This window comes from Magallana gigas, chromosome 10 (genome assembly GCF_963853765.1).
Source record: "Magallana gigas chromosome 10, xbMagGiga1.1, whole genome shotgun sequence".
In the NCBI taxonomy this organism is placed as follows: Eukaryota; Metazoa; Mollusca; class Bivalvia; order Ostreida; family Ostreidae; genus Magallana; species Magallana gigas.
The window spans coordinates 20431036-20451409 of record NC_088862.1 but is presented as its reverse complement, the minus strand read 5'-3'; the positions used below and the strand labels follow the sequence as shown (position 1 = coordinate 20451409).

The 20374-nt window shown below is 32.1% G+C and overlaps 1 protein-coding gene and 1 non-coding gene across 3 annotated transcripts in view; both read right to left on the bottom strand.

The window, feature by feature from the left end:
- Window positions 1-3919: 3919 nt before the first annotated feature.
- Window positions 3920-5574, bottom strand: LOC105317128 (uncharacterized). Its single transcript, XR_010710078.1, has 2 exons — window positions 5032-5574; window positions 3920-4922 (listed from the first exon to the last, which is right to left on the bottom strand). It is a non-coding gene; the product is annotated as an uncharacterized protein (transcript).
- Window positions 5575-18994: 13420 nt separating this feature from the next.
- LOC105317122 (carbonic anhydrase 3) overlaps window positions 18995-20374 on the bottom strand; it is a 30745-nt gene continuing 29365 nt past the window's right edge. Inside the window, exons 7-8 of one of the 2 annotated variants that reach the window (XM_011413668.4) lie at window positions 20029-20177; window positions 18995-19672 (exon numbers count right to left, since the gene is read on the bottom strand). In XM_011413668.4, the coding sequence (XP_011411970.3) occupies window positions 19559-19672; window positions 20029-20177 (263 nt within the window). In that variant the 3' untranslated portion in view covers window positions 18995-19558. The remainder of the gene's footprint in view (window positions 19673-20028; window positions 20178-20374) is intronic. The other variant, XM_066073107.1, reaches the window with a different exon arrangement.

The following is a 20374-nucleotide window of genomic DNA, read 5'->3' as shown; positions in this document are numbered from 1 at the left end:
GAGTGACCGTATTGTGCACATTTGTTTATGCCTTCATAACGGAGACATTTTTCACTCTCTACTGTATTCGGAATTATAATAAAATTATCATTTATCTATCTACTTCCTTCTTCATGAGTCGTGGTGATTTGTGACCCCCTTTAAATTTTTGCTGCATGCGGATACTAAGCCTTATTGGTATCTTAGGCCATCCATCTACTGTAGTGAAACACCCTATAAAGTACAGATAATGTCAGTTTTATTAGGTAGCGATTAGACCGATACAGGAAATATGCAAACGGCCCAACGTCATGCGGCCATGTTTGAATACCCAGCGAGCAATTAAAGGATTTGTACATAATGAAACGCATTAACAGTGAAATGTAAATTGTTTGTTTTATTTAATATCTAGCAGTAAAACCTTGGACTTTTATCCTCCAAGGATATTGCCTTTTCTGTACACCCACAACGTGTAGAAAATTGCAAATCATTAAAGAGAACATTAAAACAAGTTGGAATGGTAGAAATGTACTTGTAAAATGTCTATAGGTTGAAATATGTTTTTTGAAGAGTCTTTAATATGTTCAAGGTCCGCATTCATAAAAATGAAAAGCCACTGTTTGCAAAACAAATCTCATTTTATTGTGAAAGCCTCTTTAATTGAATTAAGGATGAACTTTTACTTATACAAAAAATAAAAATATCTTTAAGCATCAAAGTACTACAATTCATAATAAAAATATTATAAAATAGTTTCTGTAAATATCCTTTTGTTGAACGAACTTCTGGCTTTCGCATTTGCATAAGTTAAATCGCTGTACTTTGTTTTGTTCCGGATATCCTCTTTACTTCAGTTTTTTTAATGAAGAAAATTCAATATTAAACGAACGTACGTCGGCGTCTTGAATAGGTTTGTCTCGAGGTCTACTGAATTTCTACCTACAGAAATAAGCACTATTTTACACCAAGAAAGTTGCATAACTATGATCTTAAAATACAGAGAGGCCTATTAAATCCCAGTGCTCCAGCTGACTAAGATTTACATGATTGTGATATATCTTGGTGGGTTTCAAACATTTTGTGTGGGTGTTGCTAGCTGATATTGTGTAATAATTACATGTTCTAATAGAAAAATAATCGAAAGCTTCAATTCTTTTGTCTAAAATGTGAAAAGAAAAATCTTGCACATTTTAACGTAAAAATTTTTTAAACTGGAAAAGCATATTGATTGAAATCACAAACCATGTATTAATAAAGTTTAAAAACAATACTGTCACGCTATCCCATTCTTTTTTTCCCTTTTATTGTTTCTATTCATTGATAACTCTTACTTGGATTATTAAGTTTATGAACAAAAACAACATTGTATGAAAAATAAAAAAGCCAAGTGTACTTTGTCACACAGTAATTAAGAACGATATATGAACAGATTGCGTGTTATAGTAAAATACGAACTTGAAATGGTAGTAAAACAAAACTACGGGCGTCGAGTTTTGGGGTGTGTCTTTCTCATTTTCATTATTTTTAATAAGTGTTATCTCATTTTATAAACATTATATACTAGTGCGTTATGAAGCGAAAAATCTAACACAAGGTTATTCTGTGCATAAGGATTCACGATTTAAAATAAAATGAAAACTCATTAGTTGATTACCTTATTGCGTGTAAATTGTTAGAACTGCTCTTTCTGACCTTATTACCATGATAACTAATTACAGGGAATGGGGGAGGACTAATATCAATTATAACAATGAGATGAGGTCATAATGATCCCATTATAAAAATCTGTCCATCATAATATTTCATAACTTTAAAGAATTCGATTTCTGGCGAAGAATACACAAAACCATACGAACAATGCCTTAGTCGAGGAACAACTGCACCCAAAAATGATAAATCACACGTATCAACATTTAATTAGAGGGTTGCCCCCGTGAAATCCGATTGAATACGATTGCATCAAAATATGCACACACAGATAAGGAGTTTTTTTGTGTTTTTAGAGAAAAATGCAGTGGACGACCTTAACAATGACTTTTTAAAACGTTATTTGATGTTTTAACACATTCAACCCCATCCGGTTATATCCAATACTAGTCTCAGTAATCACATGCATTGTTTTCTTTACTTATTCTATCAGAACGAGCATCGACTGGGCTTTTTTGTTTACTTGAAAACATATTCCACTTTAACATCTGGCCAGTGGTTCAAGCGAGTTCGTGTTTTCCAAGTATAACTGAATTTAAAATCTTGATCTAAATAACTTCAGTTGCTCTCAAAAACGTGTTGAAAATATAGATTCGTTTATTTAACTAGTAAGCTTTTCGCTAGTTTTGTGTACATTTTTCTTATATACATTTTAATATTATCACAAATCTTGAAATCTGTAAAACTTTGATAAGATTGAGACAATTAATTAAGGATAATAACTTATTATATTTAATGAAGTTGCGAATTGACTTTCATATTATAAATATTATTATTAAATATCAGATGAAACATCCATTGTCTTTAAGACCTTCTTTACTTTCGTATTTTTTAGTGCAAGAAAAAAGTGAAAGCAATATGAGCTGTATTTCTTAGAATTTTATTTTGCTGCAAAACCCTGCTAGAATGCTAAGTCTGCATGTAACTTACACTTTTATGAAAAATAAGATTTTAAAAAATCATTTATTTTTGTCAGAAGAAAGATTTCTCTTTTAAGGAATATGTTGCAGTTCAATTTTTGTACAGGACGACAATAATTCAAGTTTTCTTCAATTAAGGCATCATAACAGCTTTTCTAACAAAAATAAGACTTATGGAAATTAATAAATCATGATATCTTTTGTCATTTTATTAGAAAATAACATTTTTGTGAGAAAAAAAATTCAGCATAAAAATTGCAGCTCATATTGCGTGAAATAAAAGTAAAAGATGAAATTATTACGTAACAGATATTATCAATAAACTTAAGGTTTGATTTTTCGGGAAAAATAAATGGCAGACGAGTAAATGAATAATCAACGAATAATAATGATTAAATGAGACAAAATCACAATTTAGCACGAAAGATTCAATTTAAATTAAAAAAATTTATTGTTTATAGCCTCGCTGAAGCAAAAGTAATTGAAAGAGAGTGTTCTAAAATGCATATATATGAATTTTCCTAAATTCCTAATATTTGAAGTATTAAAAGACTCCTTCCTTAAGATTAGCTGGGATACTACGAGGGTACTACGATATACCTTGTCAAATTTACTGTTACAATAGTTATTAGCATAATGTTATAAATTAGAATGGACAGTTAAGAGCATACCTTTCAACACTCGGAGATGAGGTTATACAGGGTTTTTTTTATTAAATGACGAGAGTTTGCAAATCGTTTCCGACGAAAGAGTTTGTAGAGAACGTTTGAAATGAGTCTTACACTTTATCAAAAAGTGTTGTGAAATGAAACTTACGTTTGCATTTCTGGTGGTCTTTTTGCGTTTATTTTTACATGTGCTTGTATTTAGAAAACACACTGGTTCTATCCCTGTAAGACTTCACGATCTCTTTGAAAACTAATTAATAACCTGTTTTGGGTGAAATGCGTTTAAGGAGGCTGGGGGGTCAAAATATAATATAATATAAAACCATCAGATTTATTTGAAAATTTCATATATGTATTTTAAATATGCGATTTCTAAAGCTATCAACTACTATTTGATAAAGAAAAATTTCATATATTTTAATATAAAATTTCATAACTTCCCATTATCTTTATATGGAGCTCTTCTTTTAAATGAGATCAATATTGTCTAAAATGGCAGCCACCCCCAGCCCCCTTAAATCCCTGCTATGTGCACAGACCGGTCGATCTAGTAGCAAACAACCAATAAGGACAGTACTTGTTTAAAATTGCATTACTTATACATATGCTTTTTTTTCTTCTCAAGAAAATACAAATAAGTTCACGTATTACAAATATAATACTCTTTATTAAAACAACTCTTATCTACAACAATGTAATCTCTATGTATCACAGTTTCATAAGATGTCTTTACAGTTCTGTACTTTGAGAGGCAAGAACAAGAATAATCACAAATACAATTTATAAACAATTTGTACTAAATTTTTGTAGTTGAATATTTCGTCTAAATCTACTAAGTTGTCACATGGAAAAGATCAACAGTTTTTAGCATTTAGACAAGTTAAATTGCTATCTGAATAATCAAAACTAAATATTTAAGACAATTTAGTGTTCTGTCGGTTTTTAACATTGTACGGTGTAATGTCTTGGAATTCTTAACCTTAAACTTATCGAAGAATCATCGCCCATTGACGGTGAACAGCAATAACCTAGACCTCGCAAAATGTCTAGATGAAACGTCAATATCTGATCATAGCTTTAGTCAACTTAAAAATTATGATCTTCCACTGTTCAATTTTGCGACAGAACAAAGGACCAGACAAAACACGAATCGCCTTGGTGGTCACGCAAAAGTTTCAATGACGTCTGGCCTGACGTCATTTATTCACGTACGTTGGCATAATTCGTCCGGTATATGTCCAGGGCAACCATTTGTTGTGGAAGACTTTTCTGCGGTCGTTGATTCTACATTAGTTGATGATTGAGCAATTGGTGTCGTGTGTGTAACGTCAGGCGTGGTGAAATCATTTTGCAAGGAAGATGGGGAACTGAGACCTAACGTTTGGGATAAGATGGTAGCACCAGTGGTTTTCTCAAAAGGTGATTTAGAAGTAGCAGTAGTAATGTTTTCGCTAGCATCTGTTGTTGGTTCTTGAGAGGTTGTTTCCGTCTGTTCGTCAGTAGTTGATGACGTCACCGGATATGTCGTTATGGACGTTGTTGTGATTGTTTTAAGGATTGTGGTCGTCGTCTTGGTTATCGGTGATGCAATCAAACTTTCAGACTGAACTGATTGCAAGATTTCGTCGGAATCTGAAGGAACTGTTTTCTGCAATGGAAAAATATGTGGTCAATAGCATGAATAACACTGTCTTGCTTTGTAATTTCAACAAATTATGCATAACAAATATTATATAGGAAAAAAACCAATTAATTACCTGTACAAAATATGAGCAGAGGACTCCTTCCTGGCCACACGTTTCTTTGGAAGAAATCTTGTAGATGGTGCATGTTTTGGAGTAAGCTAGGTCACAGGTAATGAATGTTAAGCACCCAGCCTTGGTTCCACACTTAGTTCCACACTCACCAGAAGTGATGACCCGAGAAGGTCCAGTGGTTATGTCTGTGAGATAACACAACTTAGAGATTGGCAACATGGCGATTTGGCTTACACAGAATGCAAGTACGCTGCAAATGATGTTTGATATACAAGACATCTTCATTTTTGTCTGAAATTCGATGGATTATCTTGAATCTTGAGCTGTTCTTCCTCTGTAGACTTTTCAAGCTGTTAAGTTTTTTTCCCTTGGTCAGTGTCCCTTTCAATTCATCTGGTTTTGACAGCAAGGTCCTTATTTCGTCCAAAGGAAAATACTATCAGGTTATTGTGTTACTTTCCCCTCTCGTCGTATCAGCGTCGGTATCCGAGATCCAATTATTTGACTGAGTATGATGCTTGCGAGCCTGGTATTTATAGTGATAAGACCAGTGTGGGAAACTATCAGTCATGGCCGTGGGCCAATGCTGCCAAACGAGGAATCGACCATTAAAGAGAATTAGGAAATCGTTTTGATCTCATCCTAAATGCAAATTTCATTCCTCGGATATTATCAGTTATTTTCAGATTTGTACTTATCAATGTAGCAGACCCTCTCTTTTAAAGGTCAGACCCTGGTTTTGTGGGTCATCTGAGGTGGTTACAGATATTATAGGGGTCAGTGAGGTGTATACTTAGTTAAACCTTCACCGTGGATGAATCTTGTTTTTTGTAGACGGATAACTCAAAATAGCTGTAAAGTTGCAACGTACATCTATGCCAATTATTATTATGTTTATTATCAGTTGATTTTTAAGTCATGAATTACTATTGAAACTTTTATCTTCAAATGAAGCAATGGATGTAATGTACTTATAATCCCATGGCACTGATTTAACCTCATTAAAACCTTAAAATTAAGTTAATGATATGAAATATATATACATTTTATACATTCGGATGATTTTGATATTATTTGAGTTAAATGTTTGTTTTATGTGTCCTCTTGAAATTGTAAGCAATGATTGAATTTGCATGTCACAAAACACATTGTTCGTCTCTAATAGTATCCACTAAAGAAATGAAGTTGCACTAGTGATTTTATAATATAATTTTATTTAAAAGTACCTAGCCTTCAATTAATGACACAATTTCTACTTTATACAACTAATGGTCAATATTCATACCAACTATTGAACAGATACAGTACCGATCAGACCCAACCTAACACCAGAGTAAACCCCAACTAAACCCCAGGTTTACTTTGGGTTTACTCCAGGTTTACTTTTTGAAAATATGGGCCCACTCGGGGTGTACTTGGGGTTTACTTGAGAATTGCTTTTGGGGTTTACAGTATGCTTTGAAGTGTGAAGCAGACCTGAATTTTATCTTATCATTTTCATCTTACTGCCTGTAATTCCTGCCCCTTGTACATTCCGAATACACAGTTAGCGTCTGCTTTCAGAGTTATACTTCTGACCGGGTTTACTCTCTGTGTCCACTCTGTGTTTACTTTGGGTTTACTGTGGATCCACTCTAGTAAACCCGAAGTAAACCCAGAGAGTAAACCCAAGGTTAAGTTGGGTTTTACTTTCTGTTAGGTTGGGTCTGACCGGTACTGTATAATGTAAAACGCAAAAACATATATATAACCACTAAATGCATTGCCTTATTTTGCGGTTTTTTTTATATCAACGGTGGACGTAGATTTTGATCATTATCAAATCATGTATAATTTTGATATAAAAAATGGGTGGCTTGTTGTACGTTAATGACGGCATAATTTTATTATTGGTCAGGATTCTGACCACGAGTGTAGCTATATATCATAAGTGGATGCTGCGTCATTACAGATTACTACAAAGCAAAATATCTAAGTTTGATAACAAAATTGAAGACAATTAAACAATATAATAAAAGTCGGTCGTCGTTGCAATGTTTTTTGTTTGTTTTGGTTTTGAACCATTTTATATTCTAATAAAACAACACAAGAACTTCTTTTATCTCCAAACAAAACTCTTGTTTAACATGAGCAAAGTGGCCTTGGGATCAGCAATAATTAACCGCATTTTATTTAAACAAAATAATTGTACCAATTTTCTAATTATTCAAATGAATTAGAACGTTTCCATTGGCCATTTTCCTATGTATTTTCATATTATTGATAGCTAAGCAAGTTTCCAGCAGATGTTTGATATAATGTGTAATTGTCGACCAATATATCGTTTTCATGATGAACGACTTCAATTTTATTGGTTAATAATACTTTGTATATTTAGGATAGGATCCCTATAACTATGTGACATTTGTCCTTTGTGACATCATAATTGGTTTATACCCGGATACTCACATTGAAAGTTTCAAATGCACCCTTGTAAGTGTATCAATCCTGTTATAGTTTTGTATAATTATTATGCAGCAATTTGGTTTCTAAACGGTTAATGGGTGTATATGACCTTAATGCAACAGTAAACTTCTAAGTTTCAAAAAACCCAAAAATTAATATTTATACACATTAATGATGGATTAGATCATTATCAACTTTATCTAAAATCTTGGCTTTGTTTCAAATCTTTTTAAACCTCACAAGGGAGTTAGGCTTTAACCTACTACTCTAACTAACTAAGTAAAATGCACTCCAATAAAAAGCAACTCTTCGTCGCTCTTAGACTTGAAACCCCCATTATAAACGGAAAATGGTTTCCTTTTCACAATGAAATGAAAGGATTGTATTTTCAGTAAATTTTCTGTTGACGAAATTACCAAGATTTAACCGTTTAAATGCAAAATAAGTAAATTTTTAAAATGTTTTAATATATACAATGATTTGTATACTTATAAATTGGTAATTAATTTCAGTGAATAGTTCAGAGTTAACATTTTCGCTTTCGTTAATATATTTAACGTATAAATATTAAATATTAGGGTTAGGGGGAGAAGTTGCTAAAAAGTCCGTACATGTCATTTTAACTTTGAACTATTCACTGAAATTATTTACCAAATAATAAGTATACAGGTAGATTAAAATATTTATAAAATAAAAGTTAGGAGAAATTGTATCTGGCCATTATAAGGTGAACGCAATACTACGTCATTCAGTCAACTTACAGTTTACTGACAAGAAAACCTTGAAAAGTGACTGAATGATATTTATTTGATATATTAATTACCTTTTCAGTCATATTTCAGTTAAAAAAATGACAAGAGATTTATCCTGTGTTGTCATTGTAAAAAGAAAAAAGAAAGAAATTCTATATTTTCTTTCACACTTCATGTTAAACTAAACCCAATTGAGACCAAACCAGAAGCTATTGTGTCATTTCTCCGAATTGAATACACTCAGTCATGTAAATTTTATGAATTGCTGTTAATTTTAGTACTATATTTAATATCAAGGTTATTATATCTCTAAAACCTAACATGTATATGAGCTGTTATGTATATGAGCTGTTGTCACGTAATAATGTAACTAAAAAATAGGTTTAACAAACATTTAGTTTCTAAGCTACATTTAAAGATAGAAAGTTGATGAATCATATTCTTCTGAATTAGATTCTTAACTCATACTTTTGTTTTAGTTCATGGGTTTTATTGCATTAATGCTGCCATTTTGTAATGTTAATGTTAAAACGCCGGTGCATACTGGACCTGATGTTTTACTATTAAAAAATGTATGACATAAACTAAATGATTTGAATTTGTATTACAGAGCATTCTGATATTAATAAAAGAAAAGTGCATTTTTTTTTTACAAACAAGTCTGACTAAACCATGATTTCTAAATATATATCTAAAATGTATCTTGTTTTTATTTAAATACATTCCCCCTGGTCAAATGAATAATTAAATCTGCAAGGGAATTAGAAGTGGCACCTTAGCCTTGTAAAAAATAAAACAGTTGGCGAAAGAATACAACATTATTTTGTAGAAGAATGTACCATCCTAACACCATTACAAATCTTGGAAGCAAAGCCAAACCGGAAGTGACGTATCCCGTAAATCAGAGTCGACCCTTAGCGCGTTTCCTTTATTATACTCCGGAGTCCATTACTAGAAAAAAGTTACACATTTATCCGAACATCGAGTGCCGTCTTTCATCAAGACAAATGAATGTGTTTCCGCTGGACGCTCCTTTGGGCTCTGTCAAATGTCCTTGAAATGGCGCTTAGTGTTTAGAGAACCCTTAAATAACGGATACTTTGTTCCGCAGATTGTATTTACCTTATAAACATCTTGTTAACACTTTGCTTTTTGTATTTTATTTTTGAAATTTTGTGACATTTCAAGTTGAAACATTTTTGCCGTTCAAAAAATGATATAGAATTATGTGTGACCCTGAATTTTGCATGTTCTATACTTATTGAACTTAATGACACGTCATTCTTTCTCTGAGTCCCGTTGTTGCCTTGTTAATTGAATGTGCATGCAATATTCATGTCACAATGGTGGGTGTTGATCTATGTCGTAGAGGAGTTTAAATTAAGCCATTGAAAGCTTATTTTTTCTGGACATTTTAAGAAACAAAAGGACCAATACTATGTAAAAAATAATAATATATCATTAAGGACGTTGTTTACTCAGGGTTTGAGTTCTCAAATTCGGATTGTTATAAAGTTCAATGCCATGCGTAAAATTTGTTCTAAACATTAAAAGTACTTATGAAATGAATTATTATTGACAAACCATTCGATATTTTTACTTTATTATGGAATTAGGCTCAAACAAATTTGGGGACTTTTAGCAAAACAGAGGAAATTCGGACTAAAATTTTCAGATTTTGTTTTTCACTGAAATATTTTTGGTAGTTCTGTAATATTTAAAGTTAAGATTTTATTTGATAGTCAACACAATTTTGCATATTGTTTGTAGGTTTTATCTCACTTTTTCGTTTAGATATTCGAATGGCACGCACAACAAAAATATTGAAAAGTGCTTAAAAACGATAAAAGACACCATATCTCAAAATTTTGATCATTGACCTCATTTAAGTTTTATGCCTGCAGAGTAAGGTCAAAATACTTAGTTTAATGCTATAAATGTTTTAGTATTATCATCATTCAGTTTTTTGTAAAATTGAATCAAAAAAGGGTAGGAATTGGAAAACTGGTAGAGGAAATTCGGACTGGAATATTCATAATAATTGTGAATGAAAACTTAATGCTTTGTGTCTGTTTAGTGTCACTGCCATACATTTACTGTATTTCATTTTTAAAAAGTTAAGCAATTTGTATTGATTTCACAATTAAGAAAATTTCAATCATAGTCTAAATTTTTAAGGGACTTTTCTTAAATTTTCAAAAAATACTCAACGGCCATTATCTCAAAAAGTAGGTCATTAAGCTACTTTTTTGAAAGTGAAAAAGAGCAATACCATGATGGGTCTTTAACAAACAATAGATGGTTTTTCATTATCATCAGTGGAATTTTTTTTTCAATCTGAGTAAACGTATACCTTAAGTATGATAACTACAAGTAATTTATTTATTATCAATAATAATATAAACCCCTATGATGATAATATGTAGAAACCGTAGCTCTACCGTGAATACGGAAAACCTACACCTTGATTCATATCTGCTCTAATGTTTGTCATCAAATGTAGATATTTATACTTTGAATGAGTATAATGGGTTTTTTTTATAAAATTTGAATGAATCTTTTGAATACATTTTTTTTAAATTCCCGCCAAAAATTTTGACGTGGGCACTTTGCATAGGTGTCCGAGGGAGTAATGAACGACAACTCTGCATAGAATATTGGTACTTTACGTCACCACAATATTTTTTACTTCCGTTGCAGTCACTGAAGTCGTAGAAGAAAAAATGACAATGATTATTACTTTCTCGACAGACATTACAAATGAGCATGTTTTTTTTAATTATTAGATAGTGATGAATACATTGCTAAACATCATTTGTTGTGAGATAACATTTTTGTTCTGAAATGCGTATTGTAATAAGAAATTCTAAGTTACGAAAATGGCATGCATATTTTTCTCCCTTTTTTTGGTTAGGACAATAAATGATCTGTTTTAATCGACCCAGGGATCCCTATTATTTAAACACGCTCTAAGAGATAAATATATGGCATTGCTTTATTTCTTCAGTAAATCATATGAACTACAAACAGGTAAACAGTTTATAAGGCATTTATACTTTCAAATTGTTATTTGATATGTTTGAATGTTAGTGACGTCTCTTCATTCCAATTATTTCTGACAAAGTTCCGGATGATGTTCACAAGACGGAGAACCCGTGACGTCATTTAATACAGGTGTCAGTGTGGTCTCCTGGGTTGAATATGACGTCAACGGCATTGTCTCGGAGGGCTTTGAAGTGAAAGTCGGTGGTTGTATCGATACGTTGGTTGACAGCATCTGAACATTAAGACAGACATGTTAGATAGAGGATGAAACAACAACGGTGTTATGAATAAAAGTCATGGTCTGATGTATCTTCTGTATCTTCGCTTTTTGATTAATTTATTATCTTATAGAGTGGCTCTTGTTCTGTGTTGTCTATCTTTTTCTCGTGTTATCGCCTTTTAATATTGAAAACGTTTACTGTTCTGATTTATCATTATTCCTAAGTTCATGAATGATGTTAGTCTACTTACACTAGTCTATTAAATAACATTTTTTGGTATGACACCTACATTTGAATTAATCTATTAATAATGATTTATAATCAAAATTAGTCACATATTTAAACCCAATTTAAGAAACAGTAAAAAGCATTATTCAAAATAAAGAAGAAAAGCGATTTTGCCTATAGCTAATTCATAATATAATATATCAGTATGCAGCATCACATTTGCATGTTACTCCAAGATGTGTCATTATCTTATCAAGTTACTTTTTTTATATTGAAATTAAAATGAAAAGATGTTCAGGAACATATCAGCATTTAAAACAGAGTAACCATAGGGCAAACAACACTCGGCAGCTCAGAAAACAACTAGTCCATGTTTTGTTTAACGTAAGCTGAATGCTAATTAAGTTCATCGGTCTATCGTTTCATAAATCATCAATAATAGCTCTTATCAACACTGGATGCCGTCATACAATTTTAGTTATGAAATCTGCATGACATTTTTTTTAAATAACAAAGTATGAAAGAAATGCACTTCCAATTTCGATCATAACTCTCAACAATTTAATATTTTCCCCTTCTATACATTTTCAAACACTTAATTGCTTTCAATTTGTACATGATGTTTTACTGTAACCCATTACTTTACCTTTGAAAAATTCACGGATTGCATCATTGAAGATTGGTTTGCGCATGCGTTGTGTTGAAACTTCGTATACGTTACGCAGTACATAAAGTCTTTGTTTTTACAAAAGGTAAAATCACGACATGGAGAAAGAAACTCGCAGAGGACGGCACATTCCGGAACACTCCGAACCAAGCGTGGGAGAGACCCGGACAAAACGCAGTATCTCCTCCCGTCCACAAAATAACAACAGACGAACAAAATGGTCACCCGCCACATCCTATCTCTACCAAGTCAGTGAATACCTTCCTTTGAAGTCTTTGTCGGGCTAGCAATGGTGTAATCTTCCATAATTACCGGTGTATCAAAATACTGACATTCAAGTGCTGCCCCCTGTAGCCATTTTTGCATCTAGTCCATGGCTGTGATACTGTATTTAAACTATTATCTAGTTCGAAGCCATCAAAAATTGCCAACCTTTATTCTATTGATAGTTGAGGACAGTTCTTTCAAGAAAAGAGTTTGAATTGACGTAATATTTCAGACATATATTAATAACTAACATGATATAGTATTGAATTTCTGTGTATGACAAGGTTTCAATTGTTTTTAAACCCCATAGCATCGTTTTAAAAAGTTGTTTTAAGCACGTTTCTTTTTCATAAAAGAATCCTTGACGGGTTCTTTCTACTAGAAGTCATGTTTTCAATCGTCTTCACACTCCTCAAGGCGCTAGAAACTTGGTCAGCGATAATAACAATATCTCAAACAATAATTAGTACCTTAATGTATCATATTATAATAATATACGCTACAGGCAAACCGGCATCAGAGTTAATTTTGACGATTCCCATATACGGCGAAAAATAATACGTAGAAAGTGATTACTAAGTTTGTCTTGCATGGAGTGGATATCAAGACGGTAACAGTACTATTTAGATCCTTTAATCGATTAATACTTAGAAACGAATAAAATTGCACCCACATAACTTTGTAATAGCTTGGCCTTAAAGATTAAGAATTTCTATGAATGGATGTATATCAAGATTGATGATTACACTGCCACATTTCTGTAGAGATTTCATTGACTGAATGCCAGTTTTGGGAAAAAGCCTTAAAAATGCAAGTTTTTGCTTTTCTTAATATCCTTTAGGGCTTTTGTCAAAAGTTGGCATATTTACAGGAATATATTTTTTTTTATCAATGAAGTCTAAAACCCCAACAGAACATACAGATTAACGTAATGCCTTATTTTACCGAGCTTTCCATAAAGGGTATGAACAGTAAAGTGACAGTTACAGCCTTAAGGGGGCTAGATGGCCGTGGTAAGTTTTGGACTATATGAATTTCCTTACGAAGAAGAGCTTAGTATAAAGATAAAGCGAAAAAGTTCAAACTTTAAAGTTAAAACATATTGAATTTTACTTTACTAGATAAAATGGCAGGATTATACATGTATAAAAAAAAAATCATTTTTATAATCTTCAAGTAAAGATGAGGGGTACCCAGCTTCCTTTATAAATCGGTTTTTTAAAATTTTGTTGTTTGTTTGTAAAAACTCGGTATGATATTTTTTTCACCTGATTGCTTCATTAAGTATATTTTAAAATAAAAGGATTACTGATACACCTGCGTGTTTAATTGTCAATAATTTTGCGCCCCGCAAGATAACACAATTTCCATGATGTCATTTCAAAGATAATATTATTCGAACAAGCTGTTCAATGGTTGTTTTGTTTTTATCAGAATTTAATTCCTTGGGTACTTTGGTGCAGATTCTCTGTCTGCACCAATCTCAACACGAGTATCTGTAATCATGACTTAATTGCAGCACGTTTTTAAACAAGCTAATCAACAGTTAGATGTTTATTCCTCATACAATAAAATCTGTCATCTATACGTCTAGTCATCTTGATGAAAAATAAAATATTGTTGTTCGAGTTTCATTGGAAGTTTTGTATTAAAACTTTGTTGACGTCATTAAATTTAAGTAATTTGAATTATCAGACGAGATAATACGAGATTGTAACGCATATTTGTTAGATATTACATCATTTGTTTGGTGATAGATTTGGTGTTCCTAAGTGTAATTACCAATGATTACTTTTACCACGTGACGTCACTTCAAAGATATGAATAGGTAAAACAAAACATGCTATAAAACAGTCCATTTTTTATGAATGGAGGACTTTTATATTGCTCTTAATTACTTTTCAAAAATAGTGTTTATTTACTTTTTTTTCAAAATTGAGATTTGGATATTTCTTCAACTTAACACTGAGAGATGATTGTTTGAGATAAGTGTCATTTCTTATTCAAAATTCTTCGTTTGAAAAATCTGTACATATTTTTGTGAAATGAAGCACGAAATCAATTTCAGCTCTCATTTATTATATAACCTAATCCATATGCTATCTGGTCATACTTTTAGAAGAAATTACATACAGCGTAGATGCAGAAAAGCACATCTATTGATCAATAAAACGAAAAGGGCAAGAACACAAACCCACTCTTACACATCGTTTGACAATGGTTATGTGCGCATTACATACAACAAATACATGTAATCAAAAGGGGTGTTAACAATAACACCCTGAAAAAAAAAATGGAATCAAGATTCGAGAAGATGAGAGGGGTGGAGGGGGGGGGGGAGAGGGTCAGAGCATTTGGGCAGACAAAACAGGATTTGCCTGGGACAAAGTTATAAGTTCAAATATGAATATGAGGAAAACTTAAGAATTTCCTGGAAATTTTATAAACCTTCTTAGGATAACTTAGATATGAACCTTTCAGTTCTACCCATTTTATTATTATCTAATTTATCACACCATAAACTAATATTAAGTAAAGAAATATTCCAAATATTTTAGCTGTTTATATTTTCATATATATCTTCAGTTTATACAAAGCTCTCCTTCTAAAGGAGATTAATATAGTCCACATGTAAAAGGCTCACAACCATCAAACTCTCTTAATGTAACAAAGTTAAAGAGAGACAAACTGGTTAAGAAGTCAATTTTACTTGAAAGTTTAAAAGGTTAACATCTTCCAAAAATATCGAATAGGAACTTTCTTTGAATAGATTCGGTGGAGAAAATCTATTGTCAATGGTGTATTTTCAAAATTTCAAAACTGTAAGAGCACTTTTTATTTTATCTGGTGAAACAAAGTTATTGGAATTAATTAATCGTATTGACAATAAAAATAATCTTAAACACAGGTGCCAAGTTAATTTTGTTAATATCAGGAATTAAATGGTCTTGTATCATTTATTCATTTGTTTTAAGTGGGCTCTTTTAAAAAGCAAAGCAAACAGAATGGCACTTGAATGTCAAATATTTTTCAGTATTACTTACGAAATTTCAGTATAGTCTGTGTACTCAGGCAGTTATTTAATTTTAGGAATGATGATATCTTAGAAATGATATAAAGTTGAAAAACCTTGCAATACGGTTTATAGCGAAATTATATAGTTCCAGTTCTGTAGTAGGTTTAATGGTGGCTCTGACCTTTTCATTTCCGGTGGAACTGCCCCAGTACTGGGAGCATTGTCCTTAGTTACCAATAAATCATATTCCACCTTCAACTTATTTTGATCGGGAAACCCAAGCTAACATGATAATTCTGATTCTTGTTCGTTAAAGAAAATGTCACCTGATGAAAATCATAAGACTTTCATTAAATATGGTATTACTGAAATAACAACTTTTAATCTAAATGTCCTAAATTTTAATACAAATGTACATGTAGGTACATAAAATCTTTCCTGTTTTCATAAACCTGACATTTTCTGAACAGTATGATTAAGAACGTTTGCTCTAGTTATGGTAACAACAATTTCTATTACGCTTAACTTTAAATATGTTAGCTATATATGAATTGATAGACGATCAGTTTTACCACATTTCGTATGAACTGAAAGAAGTATAAACATTCTTGATGCTAGCAGGTTTTTATTTTGGAAATCGGAAAATAAATACAATGAGTAGCATATATTGTATTCATTAAATTTTGGCCCTGAATTTTGTTTCAATGAATTACACTTTCTTACAGTTATCATACCATAGTTCATTTTATGAAAACGAACACCCCCCCCCCCCCCCCCACACACACACACACACTCACAAATCCAAAAACAAAGACCTTGGCACTTGACCTACAAACATCAAGCTTTGAACATTGGCACTCTGTGAGCCAGATTGGACCTAGGGGAGAGAAGATAGTATACTAGGCTTCGGACAAAAATTTTCATATAATTCTGCTATGACCTTAAGCATAGACCTAGAAACATGGTTCTTCTGTGGGTGAAGTATGAGCCAGATTGTGCCAAGGGGAGAGGAGATATGCTTCGGACTAAAAATCTCGGAAGAAGATTGACGAAATGACGGATGGACGGACGGACAGACTGATCACTATAGAGCCCCCGCAGAGCGGGCCCCTTATAATAATTATAGATGTCAATCACCCAAGGGTTTTTTCTTGCTTTGAGTGAAAAACTTGAAGTTTATGTCCTTCTATTTCCAAAACAGATAAATGTGATAAAAAAAATATTGGAAAGGCAGTTAAAGCAAACTTAAAGCTTCGTTCCTTACATATTAAATAATCCATTTACTATAATGACATGATTATTTTTTCTTTAACCATTAATTGTGTAATTCATGTGACTTGCCATTAACATGCAAGAATTTCTGCATGTACCCCAACCGACGTCCGTTTAGATCTTCGGGTTTTTTAAAAAATTATTTATATGGGAACTTATCACAACATTGATGATGATGTTAAAGCTAACAAAATAATTAAGGAATTCGAATCACAATTTTTGGATGATAAGCATCTGTGTATATGCATAATAGTCTGATAGCGCTTTTCTAACACAAAGAACAAACAATAGTGAACCTGTCGCTCTGATTATTACACCCGTCGTGTTAAAGAAAATAATAGAATTCGATTAACGTATTAATCGCTCCTCATTTAGAAGTGATGGCAATTTACGGTTTCCTTGGACAGCCTCGACTGTATCACATTTCCATACATCTAGCGATCATTTCACCTTGCAGCGTCTAATACAGCTTTCCTTTTGGGCATACTCTTTCTATTGACTGCATAATTTTTCTTTTGAGCTGGAAAAAAACCTTAATTGATAAATGTCCGATTGTAGTTACAACCATTAAACAGCAGATATTGTATTAATTGAAAGTCTACGTTTGATTTTAATTGTATAATTTGCAGAAAGTTTATAACTTTTGTACATAGCTTAATTGAAAAACGCAAACATTTCTTTCTTTTAAAGAATATGGGGGAACAAGATAGCGCAAATGCCCATTTTGGTTTTGTCGTAAAAACAATTTGAAATTATTTTTTTTCTAACTAAATATACTAGATGATGTTATATTACAAGTTTACAAAAGCACAATTTCTAACAAATAAGCAATATTCAGTTTTGAATATTTTAATAAAAAAGATAAGAAAAAGGAATAAATTCTAAAGTTTTGGTGGTATCGAACCCACAACCTAAAAACCCTAGCTCTATAATGTTACCAAATGTCTGGTGCTCTAACCCCACGTAGCAATTTCAGTCACAACAAGTTTCATTGTTGAATGCTAAATGCAACTTCAACCACGAATTTACGGACTTGTAGTATTTCTCTAAAACGTTCAATTGTTGGGATACAAAATGACATTTTTAAACTATAGTGGGTCATCTCTTCAGGTTTTTGTTGATTGAAATCGGTTTGATTTCCTATAAACCTTATAAAGACTATGAAAAAAATATGGAGTCTAGCTAGCCCACTCTATAAAAGAAAAGGCATTGAAGTTCTAAAAATGACACTATTTGGAGGTTTTGACACACATACGTCAGTTTAAATCAACCTGTTCCAAATATTTAACATAATTAAAGGTTATAAATCGATGTTATGGTAAATATACATTGTTTTCAATAATTTATAAAGAAATTATGAAATTTGTTCATGTTTCAATTTTATGGTATCTTATCTATCCTCATATAGGCAGTTTACACGCCTTATTCACCCATTTTCTTTTCATTTCAAACGCAATATATACCTTTAAAGTTTCTTATTTTACATCGACATGTTAGACAACAATTTTACATTTTGTATCAATGGTAAAATTGGTTGAACGAAAATGTACTAGTGTGCCTATATAATTATAATTATACAAGATAGTGATTAATGTTCATCGAGTTTGTTTAAAATCATTCTCGGTTTTGATATTTGCTTTTATGTAGACTGAGGTTCTTTTTTGATGATAATAATATTATACAAATCGCATCTGCTGATTTTTAATTCTTTAGACATCAGATTGAAGTTTGGAATAATGTGCTTGGCATTTTAGGGAGAGGAAGCCACGTGCATTCGTGCAACATCGCGATCGGTAAACAAGGATCCTTTCAACATACCTTTGAGAAGACTTTTACAAAATTCTCTAGAAGTCAAGTATTTTTAAGCTAATAACAATTTGAATTTCAGCGTACACGAACAATAAATTATTGAAAATGATTATATAAAAGATAGTTTTCCTGAGTACAACAGAAACAATGGTATAGATTAACCATTTTGGTTCATATTATTTGATTACTTACAAAAGAATTCAATTGAAAAAGATATAAATTGTGAATATATGAAAATATTTATTTTTGTGTACAATAGAAAATAGGTTGTTCCGATGATATTAGTATACAATGTTTTATATTTTCTTATACCTCGTATTTCCTCGATTTTTTAAATATCGGAGTTAGTAAGAGGAAAGACAACTCGAATGTATTAGAAACGAATCTTTCAATGCATGCATCAGAAGTACAGAAAAATGAAAATAACAATGAAAATATTTTATTTGTAAAAAACAAATATAAAATAAAGAAAGGATTTGGCATTCTTAAATCTACGAATACTGAGAGAGTTCAACGGTTCCAGGTAATTAGTTGCATCTATATATAAAAAAAAATTGAGAAAAGAAAAACATGAGCAATCATAACAAATCTTGAACAGTTGCACCATTGTTTAATGTATATCATAGAGTATCTAATACAGAGTGTTGAAATAAATGAGGGTCCCTGATATTAGGTGCTATAGATTCATCTATGTTTGGCACTTTATAAGTAAAACCTGTCACAAAATCATCTGATTTTATTTTCTAAATCCGTCCTTATTCCTTCTCTTTTAAGGGCGGTGAATTTACAATGTTTGTCTTTTATTCTAGAAGTTGGCCTCGATCAGTCGACAGCTGTTGTCCTGTACTGGTCTGAAGTTTCCGTATCTGGAGATCCTCTCCCCGTGTTTGTTCAACAGTAAAAAGAGGAGTCGATGAGACTGCAAAAGAAAATGGCGTTCGCAAAATTAGTAAAAGTATGAAGTAAAGAGAAAGTTCTTTGGTTGTTGTACAAGCAGTTCGCAAATTTATTCCTGTGGTACCATTTTCGTCGAGCTTTATAATCATTGAAAATAATAAACTTGTGATACGTTATGATAAATAGTGCCCTTTCAAATGTGTTAGGTACAGTCTCAAAGTTTCAGTTTTCGTTTTTTTTTAATCAAACAATATTTATGTTATATATAATGAATTTATCAATCGCTTTATTAAATTATATACCACGAGCAAGTATAACAAGGTTAATTGACTAGCTTGACTCCCTGTTTCCATGAGATTCTTTGATGCGCATGCGTACCTTTCTAGTGATGGTTCTGTGTTGCTTCAGGATGATCCACCTGGTGTTGAATTCACACGGAGGGGTGGTCTTAGTCCCGTAGTACGTGTAGAACTCCCTGTTGTAGGGCAGAACCCCGGACAGGTCGATCAAAGCCTGCACCCCTTCGTCTGTCAAAATTATAAAAATCCAAAACCGTGTCACTAAAACGTTTGGTCTTCTAACATAAGCCTTTTTTTTTAAAGTTCAACCAATTACGAGGGTTGATCCAAAAGTAATGTCACAGATGCGATAAAATCGTGTAAAATCCACGGAAAGAGACAAAAACTTGTGCTTTGAGATATCTATCTATTTCAATTCAGATCTG